Source organism: Nicotiana sylvestris, chromosome 9, assembly GCF_000393655.2.
Source record: "Nicotiana sylvestris chromosome 9, ASM39365v2, whole genome shotgun sequence".
Classification (NCBI taxonomy): Eukaryota; Viridiplantae; Streptophyta; class Magnoliopsida; order Solanales; family Solanaceae; genus Nicotiana; species Nicotiana sylvestris.
The window spans coordinates 111,138,802-111,151,838 of NC_091065.1; the positions used below are offsets into that span (position 1 = coordinate 111,138,802).

Genomic DNA, 13,037 nt, shown 5'->3' on the forward strand with positions numbered 1-13,037 from the left:
TACCTATGCCAAAGTCAATTAATTGACATAGTCGGTGCAAGTCAGGTCACGCCACTAGGGACGAATTTAGGGCAGCTTCCCCAATTCAATTAAACTCATTATTCTCCATTTGAATTATATATACACAAAAACATATATACTGTAAGATTACGTTCATTTTAAAATTACGGGTGAATTTGTAATACCCAAGTGAATCCCACATCAACAATATATGGGAGAGATACTGAATATACAAGTAAACAAGACTTAGACTTTAATGACACGTTTTAAAGTCACACGAGCCTAGTCCCAACGTGAGATAATATTACTAGTGGGCGTTACATATGATATATTGGGTTTGGGTTCTCTATTTGTAGGGGACCGGGTATGGAAATGGTAACTTCACATGCCTTTGATCCTTAAATTCTCATCTCACACCCTTTTGCTGCATTCTTTTAGTTCCCTCTCACTGCCGCCAACCTCCAACTACCCCTACTTAAAAATAAAATAAAAACAAAGAATCAAAAAGCAAAAATCATTTACTTATGCCTATCTTGTAAAATACTCAAATATCAAAATTCCCACTTTACTTTTTATACTCCTTATAAAAGTTTAATTTAAATCATCTGCTAATTAAGCTCCTGTTTTAGTCACACTGTTGAATTCTAGGCATTTCTTTTTTATTTCTTGATAAGAATAATCAGTATTATTCTGTTCATGTACGAAACTTGTTAGCTGCAACATTAATTAGGGTCATTACTCCTCTCATGCAGCTCAGTTTGGACCAACTAGGCTGGTGTTTGTGATATACATACTCTAGTTGAGTTTTTTGGGCTGAGTCAGAAGAATTGGCAAAATGAGCATGAACATGTTCGGTTTGAAGGTGGAGGAGGGAAAAGAAGGTCAAAATGGACAGCCATCAGTTGGTCCTGTTTATCGAAATCCAATTGCTAAAAATGGTTTTCCTCAAACTGATCCTGATTTGTCTACAGCTTGGCAACTTTTCAGGTAACATTTTCCCTTCAGCTTAATCGTGATTTTGTGTGAACGTTCATTTAAAAGCTTAATCCGTTAGAAAGTGCACATTTCTATTTTTTAGTTATGTCTTCAATGAAAACAAGAAAGCAGGAGCAGGAGAGACCAAGTCCATTTTAGATTTTCTTGTTTACTTTCTCCATTATTTGAAGGGGAGCTTGGAGCAATGGTAAAATTGTCTTCGTGTGACCTATATAGGTCATGGGTTCGAGCCGTGGAATCAAGCCACTGATGCTTGCATTAGGTTAGAGTAGCTACGTCACACCTCCTTGGCGACTGGGGTATGTCCCTTCCCCGGATCCTGCGTAAACGTGGGATGCTTCGTACACCGGGCTGCCCTTTCTCCATTATTTCTGTATCCATAATTTAGTATAGTGTCATAGTGAAGCATAGATCTTTACTACTACTTACTTTATTTACGTGAATTGAAAGAAAAATGTATTCCTTTGATCAACAGAGCAGCTGTTGAAAAATACCCAGGGAATAAAATGCTGGGATGGCGTGATTTTAAGGATGGAAAGGTGGAGTCCAACGTTATCTGGTTTTCTGTCATCCTTTATTATAGTACAGTACTATTTTTCTAAATTTACTCACCATCTTATCTCCTTCCTTTTTTAAAAAAAAAATAGTGGGGTCCTTATCTCTGGAAAACATACAAAGAAGCTTATGAAGAGATTTTGCAGACTGGTTCTGCATTACGGGCTCACGGTATTGAACCTGTAAGGAATAGTTGCTCAACTTAGCATTTGTTATCAATTTTAGCTTCTTAAGAATGTCACATAAATCAAATACAATACGTAATATTTGCATGTGTAACAGGGTGCTCGAATTGGAATTTATGGATCCAATTGTCCTCAGTGGATAGTAGCAATGCAGGTTTGCCTAAGTTCTCGGTCATTTGTAAACATAATGTGTTTAATTTTGTCAAAAGAGTTACTCATTCGCATAATTTGATAAGACTATTTAATTTGTTTGCAGGCTTGCAGTGCCCACAGCTTAATATGTGTCCCTCTCTATGATACCCTTGGTAAATAATCTCCACATATTAAAAAAGCAACTAAATTATGCTGTTAATATCAAAATTATACATTTAAGTTTTGGCAGTTTGTTACCTGAGAATTTGATTTCTCTCTAACTTCCATTCCTTTGTGCTGATGTAGGACCCGGCGCTGTAGATTTTATTATTGAACATGCTGAAATTGATATCGTTTTTGTTCAAGATAAGAAAGTGAAAGAAGTGAGGATAATCTAAAGCACACTTGAAATGTTTCTTGTATTTTCTTGCTATTGACCTTTACTTGATTTGGATCTCTGAGCTATATGATGGTCTCTTTTCGATGTTTTTTCTGCAGCTTTTAAATTCGGAATGCACTCATGCTAAACGGCTGAAATGTAAGTCTGCCTCTCTATTGGTTACAGCTGCCAAATTGGCATTTTCTTTATCGACTTTGCTCGTGGTTGCAGTGCTCGTGTGTTTCACATCGCTGCAGCAGGAAGAGAAGGATAAGGCAGTTTCTACGGGTATTAAGCCATACTCTTGGAATGAATTCCTCAATATGGTAATTTACTATTTATTTTATCAGTTTTATCATTAAAATGTCCATTAGCACTATTATGCTGATGGCTGAACATTTTAGATAAAGGAAAGGAGAGAATTTTATGCTTTCCAAAGAAAAAACAAGGGATTAAGAGTGACCTTTTGCTTTTCCGGTAGCTGTTAATTTTAAAGAATATTTTCCATATCCTTTTTTTTTCAGGGCAAAGAGAATCCATCAGAGCCTTCACCGCCGCAGCCATTAGACATATGTACAATCATGTATACTAGTGGAACTAGCGGAGAACCTAAAGGTGTAATATTGACTCATGAAAATATGACAGCATCTGTAACAGGAGTTGATCATTTTATGGAAGAATTTGAGGACAAGGTAAGCGCAAATCCTTTTCCTAGAATTTCAGGTCATCTCTTTCTTAGCATATAAATATGTATCATATCATGATTTCTCTTTCTAAGTTCTCTCGTAATTTCCTTTTGTTGCTCTTTATAATTTGTGTTGGCGATCTCTTTGGTCCTTATGATTCTTTTGTATTTTGAGTTAGACAAATCCTCACATCAGAAGTGGCAAAATTTTATTGTTCTCTAACTAATGTTTGATCTCTGAATAGATGACGGTGGATGATGTGTACATATCTTTCTTACCACTTGCTCATATACTTGATCGAATGATTGAAGAATTCTTCTTTCATAGGGGTGCTTCTGTCGGCTATTACCATGGGGTAAGGTGTTTGAACTAAATGTGTCAAACAGATTTTATGTGCTGTGGAAAATAAGCTTAAAATGATTATCGACTGATGCTTCTTGTCATTTTTGTGTTGAAGAATATCAATGAGATACAAGAAGACCTTATGGAGTTGAAGCCAACTTTTTTGGCCGGAGTACCTCGAGTTTATGAAAAGATTCACGAAGGCATGAAATCTTAGTTTTTTTTTTTGGATTTATATAGATGCTACCTGTAAACAATCCGAATGATGATAATCAAGTCTCATATTATGACTATCAGGTGTTCTGAAAGCACTTGGAGAACTCAATCCCTTTAGGAGGAGCATGTTCCACATTCTATATAACTAGTAATATTCTCTTTTTTTATGTTCTATTCAAATTTTTATATTCTATTGTTTGCCAATCCTTTCTGATTCTATCTTAAAAAATCAGCAAACTCAAATGGATGAAGCTTGGGTACAAACAGAAGTATGCTTCACCACTGGCTGATCTGCTAGCTTTTAGAAAGGTTGTATTTTTTCCTAATTATGTACTCACTTTCTAGTAACATTTCCTGAAATAATGTATGCTTACTGTTTCCTGAAGAAACTTCACTTTTAAGTTGCAGCTACCACCTTTCTACTCTTAATGTGGACACCAGCATATAAGCATTCTTTAGAACTTCTTAAGTAGCAATAGCATATTCATATGTTTCATGGGGCTGCTTCAATATATAGGAACTTCAACTACCCGAAAAAAAATTTATTCCTTTTTTCTGTATTTTGTTATATAAATTTTTTAATTTTTAGAAATTAACCGTGATCTTACAACTTTAAGGAAGTATATTCAATTACTGACACATTTATTTCGTTTTGTTATTTAGGTAAAGAATAGGTTAGGTGGACGGATTCGCCTCATAGTCTCTGGTGGTGCTCCCTTAAGCACTGAGGTGGAAGAATTCTTGCGGGTTACCTCCTGTGGCTTCGTCCTCCAAGGCTATGGTAAATCTAGCTTATTTTTCAGGAAATGAAGAATCAACAAAAAGGAAAATTTTGATCTGTTAATATAACTCGATGAACACACCAATAGAGTAGCTGTGACTGTATTGTAGTCAATATGAGCAATGTGATGCAGAGGAAATGAGCTGCCTTACCTCAGTTTTATGTGCCAAAGTCTCCACGCTCAGATATAACGTGTCCTAGCACAGTTGCAAGTCAACATGCCTATGTCTCAAATATTATTGTCACTCCAAAACTGAAACTTCTTAAAAGTAGAATTAATCTTTTTATTATTTAGACTATAGCCATACTGAATTTTGTTAAGTTTGATGTTCATGGCTAACATTATAACCTATTCGTTCTGACAAGTTTTTGACAAGCGATATGTGGTTTGCTTCATTAACTTATGTGAGTTGCCATTTCCACTTTGATTTTACACACTCTTTTTATAATCCAAAGTATGTTCTATAGGTTTGACAGAGACTTGTGGTTTGGCCACCATTGGGCATCCAGATGAAATGTCCATGCTTGGAACCGTTGGTCCACCATTTGTCTTCACAGAAGTGCGTTTGGAGGAAGTTCCGGAGATGGGCTATGATCCCCTAGGAGATCCTCCTCGGGGAGAGATATGCGTGAGAGGGAGGACCGCTTTTACTGGATACTACAAGAAACAAGAATTGACAAGAGAGGTCATCAAAGACGGGTGGTTTCATACAGGTTGATCAGTTTATATTTACTGTATGCTAAGAATGTTGTTTCTGTTTCACTATGAAATAAGTCTTTACATTATTTACTTTATCCTTTGAGCGTATCCAGGTGATATCGGAGAAATGTTGCCTAATGGAGTTGTAAAAATCATTGATAGAAAGAAAAATGTTATAAAGCTATCTCAAGGAGAATATGTTGCAATGGAATATCTGGAAAAGGTTTATGGTATTGCGCCCATCATTGAAGATGTGAGCACCATCATATCATTCGAGTTCCTGAAAAGCTTATTCATTTGAATTATTATGTTCTTGAGAGCAATGCATGTAAGTTTAATTTGTGTACTTACAGATATGGGTATATGGGGACAGCTTCAAGTCCATGTTGGTGGCGGTTGTGGTGCCACACGAAGGGAACACCAAAAAATGGGCCGATCAAAATGGACACAAGGGTTCAATTCCTGAACTTTGTTCTCTCCAAGAGCTGAATCAATATATCCTCCTTGAGCTGAAAACTGCTGCAGAAAGGAACAAGGTCAGGAAAATACAATCTTTTCTCAGTTTTTTAATGATGCCACCTCTTTTAAGTCTTTTAGAGTAGTACTTGAAAAGTGATTGATTTATCCAACTTCTACGAAAACCAGCTAAGAGGTTTCGAGTGCATCAAAGGCGTGATTCTAGAATCTCAACCCTTTGAGTTTAACCAGGACTTGGTAACAGCAACAATGAAAAAAAGAAGGGAGAGATTGCTTAAGCATTACAAGGTGATGAGTTTTCGGCACACTCTTCTTAACCAGTTTGTCCATTTATGAACGAAAAAGAATTGGACAATAACCAAATTTGATACTCTTATGCAGGTGGAAATTGATGATCTCTACCAAAGGCTTAATGCAGTACCTAAACGCTAATAACATTTTCGATTGCTGAGGCAGTGCAACTCTTGATCTACTGAGCAATCTGTGGAGTTTTGTGCTGTAAAAATTTGAACTTATACACATTGAGTTAATGTCTGATATAACAGTGTTTTTGTACAAATAATCTGTATTACTGCAGTCATAATTTCTGAATTAAGCACCTCTATGAAATCTTTTAGCAGTCACCTCTCTCTCTCTCTTTCTCTGCGTAAGACTAGCCAGAATCGATTATATTATGCCACAGAATTTGGTTCATATGCATAACACTGAGTTATAGCACTAAAGGATTAGTCATAAGAAAATGTCTCAATACCTATGTATAACCACTTAAGGAATTTGTTGTTCATCAATTATGAGGTATCAGGAACCTACTCGTAACACAAAACAGGAGGAGGTTAATGGTGTTGATAAATTAGGGGGCTGAATATGTGAAGGGTGGTAAGCATTTAACGTTTGAGACAATGCGAATCCAGGATTTTAGGGGCTAAAGAGTGGATGGCCATTTACTTGCCAAAACCCTTCTAGTGCTCAAATTTCCCTATTCTCCAACCAGACAAGTCTGAGTCTTCTCCTTGCATTTGAATGGAAGAAAGGGATACCTCCGACCCTATGTGCACTAATAATATTAGGTTTGACCCACCTTGTTCCACATTCAGAAATACCTCTTAGTTTCTTTTGTTTTGTTTTGTTTTGTTTTTTTCAGAAAAAAAAAAAAAAAACGAGTGCGAAGAGATTCACCTCGTGAAGGTTAGTTTGTGCATATCTTGATCATCCCCTACTTCATTCAGATCAAAATTATGACTGTTTAACTCTGGTAAACAATACAATCATCACTTTAATGGGGACTTCTCCCGTTTGCTCAGAATTGGTTCAACTTCTGGTTCTACATCAAACACTACTTACTCTACACCAGTTTAAAGTTGCTTAGCGCTGGCAGAAAAAAGCAAAAATGAGGAGTTTATTAGTTCGTCATGGACCCGTCAGTTCATACATCGTTTGTTTACGCGGTCGATTATTTGGCAAGCTTTAATTCAGTGCCGATTTTCACACCTAACATGAAGATAAAGATGCAACATATAGACCTGTGCAGAAGTTCAAAAGAAATTTGAACAGATTTTTTTACTTCAACTTTGCAGCAACTACCACGAATTTTTATTTAGGGCGCCAAAACTAACAAGTTTGACCGTACCATTCAAACGAAAAAACGACTAAATGAGAACATCGTGAATCCTCAAAGAGAAAAACTTCAACGTTTCAACAAATAGCACAAGCAAGGATGCAGGTCCACGATACTTTTGGCACATTTACCAACGAACATGCAAGCTTTTCATGAATCAAAAATAGTTTTTCACATGCGGGAGGTTTTGTATTGTCGCCGATATTAACGTTAATGACAAATCCCTAAAAAATTTCAATGCAGCCTATCACACAAGAACTTGTTTTGGAAACAGAATTGTTAAAGGGTATATTTAAATTCATTACTTGACCAAACCTACAGGAAATCCTTCGAGATGTTATGCAGGAGCATCCTCTATTGTGGGTCAATCTTAGCTCAGTTTATGCAGTGGAAGCGCTTCGTACATTTGCTTCAATAAAGGAGGAAAGAGCTAAAAAAATTGGCCTGATATATCAGAAGATTGGAGGCAAGGAACAAGAAACAGATTATTCCAGCAACAAGAAACAGGTACTAAATCGTTCAGACTGGACCGTACAAACAATTACAGTACATAGTAGATGGTACATCAATCTTTAGCTTATCTGACTAATTTTGACCCCAGAACTCCCCCTGGAATGTGCATGCTGAGAGGAACTGAAATTATGAAGAATGCATTCATCTTTTGATTTTGCTTTCGTCTTTTTCTCGCTCTCGCTTCTTGTATAACCGCTCAAGAACTCGTTTTGCCTCACATTGCGGAAAGTTCGCAAGGTCATAGTAATGTGGTGCGATATCAACCAACCTGAAGAAAATATCAAAAAAGAAAGAAGAGAATAACAAGGCAAAATTAGTCAACCGTAGGCTATGTGATCAACATTAGTTAAAACAATACATTTGTCAGGCTGTTGGAAGGAACGTACTAGTTTCAGCCGATTAACAGTACTCAAGTAGATTCATTACTATCATGATTATTTCAAGAACGTCTTTGCTGACATGCATTCAATTTTCCAAACAAAGGTAAGAAGTACTCAAAAGTTGCGACTCAAAAAAGGTTCAATGCATTAAAGGCTGATTTCTGCTGGAGTGCTTGGAAGTATCCTCGGACTAGTAGGCACCACTACTTAGACAAAAATAATTATCTTTTTTCTTTACAGGACAGGTCAACGGGGAGAAGAGAGCTGTTCTGAGTTCTAAATAAAAGGAAAGAGAGGGGATGTACTTACTAAAGCATCAAGAATCAAAAGATAAAACAAATGATAATTACCATTCACCACGAATATCAGTCACAGTACGGATGAAATTCCTGCTTGTCAAGACATATTCATTATAGATAACCCATTCTGGCTTATGATCCAGGCAATTTGAAGGATGCAAGTGAACCACCTGTAACAACACAGGAAAATGACATAATAGTGAGAAATCAATAGCATTATGGCCCATTGAAGCTCTTAATATGAGTTGCTTCCAGAACTAGCGTAGATACTCACTTGATTGTCTTTAACAGTCAGATAGTGCCCAGTACGCTCTAGGTGAGCAACCTGCATGAAATATCCAGCTAACATAGCCTTTCTTATGTTTACGTAGTAGTCGCGACTGTTGAAGTCTGTGCTGCATAACTTGAGGTTGAACCTGGCCATTATGCGAGAAAGCTGTTGCCTCACATTGTCGGCTGATTTGAGAGCCCTCTGATTGATGAAATTCTCGTAGCACCATTGAGGATCTTCCGCTGTACCATTACCATCAAAGTCATTATCATGGTTAGAAGGGTATTCCAAATCTGAATTTGTTTGTTAAGGACATATAGTGTCTATAGAGACAGAATACAGATACTTACTGTTCTGCTTGTAGGCATGATACACATTCAGCAACGTCAAATGATCCCCATCTATGTGACCGAACCGATTCTTTGCTTCATCTGCAGCTTTCTGAGCCTCCCTAGGCCGGACAAAGCAATTGGGTACTAGAGAAAAAATTGGTTATCACAGCGGAGGCCCACTGTAGGTCAGCAGATGCATAGAGGCGAGACGACACCATTTTCTTCATGAGAGAATACTGAGAAACTGCAACTACCTCTATCAGCACTTACTTAGAAATCTATGGCACATGCCAACCGGGGGCATAGAACCCAGACAAGACAGTTGCTGAATGCTGATGACAACCTAAGAAGACACACGTAACTAACCCCCGCACACATGCACCTGTGTGCACATGTTGTGCAGTTACGCACATGATATCATATGCATAGACAAATGTCTATGCACATGAACAAGAAGGCATGGTGAAGCGGACCGACATTCCCATGCCTGACCAAACTCTGACATAGAGCAAAGACAAGACGACCAACAAAAAGGAAGTAAACTGGAAGGAAACCGTACCTGATAGCATGGCGGATATTGAGAGGATTTCATTGGAGCAGTTGAATTCTGAGCTGACAACAAGCATTTTTGCCATCTGAGGATCAAGAGGAAATTCACTCATAATCTCACCCAACCTAGTCAAGTTCCCCTCATCATCCAATGCTCCCAAGTAATTCAAAACCTCCAGTGCTCTCATCAACGTCTCTGGGGCAGGAGGATCCATAAAATCAAAATGAACCAGGTCGTCAATACCTAACTTCTTCAAAGTTAGAACTGTATTAGCCAAATTTGACCGAAGTATTTCTGGATAGGTCTGTGGTTGAAGGTCGTTATGGAAACTTTTCTCTGTGTAAAGTCTAAAGCATTTCCCTGGCTGCGTTCTTCCAGCACGTCCTGATCTCTGGTGGGCACTGGCCTTCGAAATAGGAGACACCAACAAAGATTCAACACGCACCCTAGGGTTATAAACTTTTTGTTTAGCAAATCCCGGATCTATGACATATACAATGCCATCAATTGTCAAAGATGTCTCTGCAATGTTGGTTGACACAACAATCTTCCTGCCAGCAGGACCACCCTCCACCACCGAGGGTGGGGCTGAATCAAATATCTTTTGCTGCATAGCTGGGGGAAGTGTAGAATAAAGAGGCACCACTTTAACAGGGCCCACTTGATCACCCAAATTACTAACCTCCTTATTGATTTTGCGACAAGCATCTTCAATCTCCTCTTCTCCAGTAAGGAAAACAAGTATGTCACCAGGAGGTTCACATGTGTGTATCTGCACCACAGTCCGAATGGCAGCCTCGAGATAATCTCTCTCAGGCTCCTGAGTGTAGAAAATTTCCACAGGATGAAGCCTTCCAGGCACTTTCATGAGGGGCGCACCAAAGAAGTAACCCTGAAACTTCTCTGCTTCAAGTGTGGCACTCATAACAACAAGCTTTAGGTCTGGTCTATTTTTCAACACCTCCTTAAGAAGCCCAAACAGGACATCTGTTGCCAAAGTTCTTTCATGGGCTTCATCCAGAATAATTACTTTGTAGCGTTCCAATAGAGGATCTGCCATTGCTTCCCTTAAAAGCATACCATCTGTTAAGTATCTGCCACACACAGAAAAAGAGATAAATTACTAATTCCTCAGAAACTTGAGAAGGCAAGAAAACATTTTTTGATATGGCAAGATGATATATGCAAACGGATGCATATTTACAAGCAATATTATTAGAGTATCTCAAAAAAGGTTTATCATGTTACAACCTACTTACTTTAAAACAGTTTTAGTACTACTGCAGTCTTCAAAACGGATGCTATATCCAACTTCTTCCCCAATTGCAACATCCATCTCCTCAGCAACTCGACGAGACACAGACATTGCAGCCACCCTCCGAGGTTGAGTGCAACCAATCATATACTTCCTGCGCTTATCCGCCGTCTCAACTTCAACAGCATCTAAAACAAACTGCGGAATCTGTATATACACAAGCAAATCGTTTAGAAGCAGCTCGAGAAAAAACAACTTACCCTCCTGTCAAAGAGGGGGCTTTATCATGGGTAACTGAGAAGTGAGAATATAAACATGAACAAGCAATTGATGAAGCACACTGAGTATAAAAGAACACACGGACTAATAAGGGGCTAATTTTGCAAAAACACACAGCATCACAAGTTTCTTGCTTCAAGGACTCAAAAAGAGCAAGGCAACTAAACTCACAATAATCCACTGAGTTTCAAAGTTGGAAAAGATGGATGCCTGTGCTATAAAGAAAAACCCCAATAGACCCACATAGCATCTAATCCTTGTAACAGATTACTGGAGAATGAGACAAAGCTAATTTCTTATTTAAAAATTGCCAGGTCTTATTACTTTTTTTTCTTCTTTGTTGTCAAGAGAGCCTAGTTATGCGGGGATGGAAAAGAATAGCCAGGTTGACAGCTTGGCAAAAAAAGTCAACAATCAAATCCTATAAAGATTGACTATAGCAAAACCAACTTTCTTAGGGACGTAGATTGTTTTATGTTAACTGGATAATTAGACCTAATACCAAGTTTAGCACAAACCTACATCATAATAAGTTTCTTGCATCACGCACTCAACCACTCAATAAATCAATCAGCTACACCTCAATCCTGAACTAGTTGGGGTTGGCTATGTACATACTCTATATGCATAATACTCTATTTGCACCCTATTCATTCCTATATTTCTTGCACCACCAAAAAAACGAAAGAAACTCTATAAAAAGTCAGGGAATCGAATACAGAGCAACATTGCTAGAATATATCATTCTATCACACTGAGTAGAACCCAAACAGTATCGAACTCCATGTAACATATTACTAGAAAAATGAATTGTCACGTCCAATTTCCAGGTCCAGTATAGCCAAGAAAATCAATCAATCAACTCAGGAGAGTCCGAAATTAGTTTAGCCCGGGAATATGAACCTTCTAAACGTTTGGGACCATATAAAATCTGGTAAATAATTTCTGTTCTAAAGCAAACTACTTCGGTTTCAGAAGAAACTTTATCTCACTACCTACCATCTCAAAAATTTAGAAACTATCTCAAATGGATTTTCGCAGAAAAACAAAAGCAAAAAAAGTCACTTTTCCAATTCAAAGAACATATTCTTTGGTGTTCGGTTGCTCAATGACTTAATTTTTTCGGTTCATACCAAACACACCTAAATGTTTAAGTATGCCTCAGTTCCAACTAGCTGTCAATCAAAATAAAAAACGAGGTTAGGACACTAGAATTACTAACCTGAGTGGTTTTACCACTACCGGTTTCACCAACCAAAATTAGGGTTTGATTAGATTTTAAAGCCTGTAAAAACTCCTCCTTTTGATGCCAAACCGGAAGAGTCTTCCTTTTCTCCAATATCTCATAGAATCTCTGTGAGTAAGGCTTCCCGTTCCACTTATTAATCGACGGCGTCATGCTACCGTTTACGCTTCCAACATTCACTTTCTTAGCTGGCGTCTCATCCACCACATCAAACAAGCTTACTTTCCTCTTCCGCTCCGTTCCCATCCAGAATATCTAAATTCCAGAACGAGTTTTGGAGTCTCCGATGAAACAATAGCACGGACCGGTAGGAATCGGAGAATACGCGACTAGGATTTTAGGTTTCCGGTCGAAAGAGAGGGCTAGGGTTTGAGATTGTGGAATGGATATATAGTGGAGAAACTTTCTCGCTTCTGTTTCTAGACTTTCACCGCATTATTATTTCAGACTTCTAAAAAGGTTTCGCGGGCTTAGGCCCATCCATTGTTTGCCGCCTCTTTATTCTCGTGTATACCTTTGAATTGGCCCAAGCCCAACTATCTCAAATCTTTCCAAGCCCACTACCAAAACTCTAATCGTGATTTTTTTAGGAATTTTCAGAAACCACTATTTAGTGACTACTAACTTTCTATAGCTACTATATACATAATTACTTTCTATGGCTACTATTAAGTTGTTACGGTAGTGTATTCGTTATATTTGTGTTGTTGTATTCATGAATACGCAAAAGCGCCTAAAAATCAGCGCAGTCTAGTTGTACATGCATGTATTCACATGTATTTGCGCCATGTATTCATGAATACAACAATAAAAAGGGCCTAAAATCAGGGCAGTCCAGCTGTACGTAC

The 13,037-nt window shown here is 38.0% G+C and overlaps 2 protein-coding genes across 4 annotated transcripts; one reads left to right on the forward strand and one right to left on the reverse strand.

The window, feature by feature from the left end:
- The first annotated feature begins 571 nt into the window (after positions 1-571).
- On the forward strand, positions 572-6,072 carry LOC104224714 (long chain acyl-CoA synthetase 1). 2 transcript variants are annotated; one of them, XM_009776408.2, is made up of 19 exons: positions 572-987; positions 1,472-1,535; positions 1,644-1,733; positions 1,834-1,890; positions 1,993-2,041; positions 2,175-2,251; positions 2,367-2,406; positions 2,479-2,573; positions 2,772-2,939; positions 3,178-3,288; positions 3,391-3,478; positions 3,573-3,639; positions 3,725-3,800; positions 4,155-4,272; positions 4,741-4,986; positions 5,086-5,225; positions 5,326-5,508; positions 5,618-5,737; positions 5,831-6,072. In XM_009776408.2, exons 1-19 carry the CDS (start codon positions 836-838, stop codon positions 5,879-5,881), a joined length of 1,992 nt encoding a protein of 663 aa, XP_009774710.1. In that variant the 5' UTR covers positions 572-835; the 3' UTR covers positions 5,882-6,072. The 2 variants fall into 2 exon arrangements, with proteins under 2 accessions (XP_009774710.1, XP_070012628.1); XM_070156527.1 differs by having other exon boundaries at positions 816-987; positions 1,079-1,535.
- Positions 6,073-7,495: 1,423 nt separating this feature from the next.
- LOC104224708 (probable pre-mRNA-splicing factor ATP-dependent RNA helicase DEAH2) lies at positions 7,496-12,592 on the reverse strand. Of its 2 annotated transcripts, XM_009776401.2 has the most exons (7): positions 12,166-12,592; positions 10,669-10,871; positions 9,419-10,503; positions 8,878-9,003; positions 8,531-8,769; positions 8,308-8,426; positions 7,496-7,845 (listed from the first exon to the last, which is right to left on the reverse strand). In XM_009776401.2, the coding sequence occupies exons 1-7, from the start codon at positions 12,433-12,435 to the stop codon at positions 7,719-7,721; spliced, it is 2,169 nt and encodes a 722-aa protein (XP_009774703.1). In that variant the 5' UTR covers positions 12,436-12,592; the 3' UTR covers positions 7,496-7,718. The 2 variants fall into 2 exon arrangements, 1 of the variants encoding a protein (XP_009774703.1); XR_011402171.1 differs by lacking the exons at positions 7,496-7,845; positions 8,308-8,426 and having other exon boundaries at positions 8,607-8,769; positions 8,878-9,103.
- Between the last annotated feature and the right edge of the window lie 445 nt (positions 12,593-13,037).

Coding starts and splice junctions, on each gene's coding strand:
- LOC104224714 (XM_009776408.2), top strand. CDS start 836: ATGAGCATGAACATGTTCGGTTTGAAGGTGGAGGAGGGAAAAGAAGGT. Junction 2,940..3,177: donor TGGAAGAATTTGAGGACAAG/GTAAGCGCAAAT, acceptor ATCTCTGAATAG/ATGACGGTGGATGATGTGTA. Junction 3,640..3,724: donor TTCCACATTCTATATAACTA/GTAATATTCTCT, acceptor TTAAAAAATCAG/CAAACTCAAATGGATGAAGC.
- LOC104224708 (XM_009776401.2), bottom strand. CDS start 12,435: ATGGGAACGGAGCGGAAGAGGAAAGTAAGCTTGTTTGATGTGGTGGAT. Junction 8,770..8,877: donor TCATGCCTACAAGCAGAACA/GTAAGTATCTGT, acceptor GTAATGGTACAG/CGGAAGATCCTCAATGGTGC. Junction 7,846..8,307: donor ACTGATATTCGTGGTGAATG/GTAATTATCATT, acceptor TATTTTCTTCAG/GTTGGTTGATATCGCACCAC.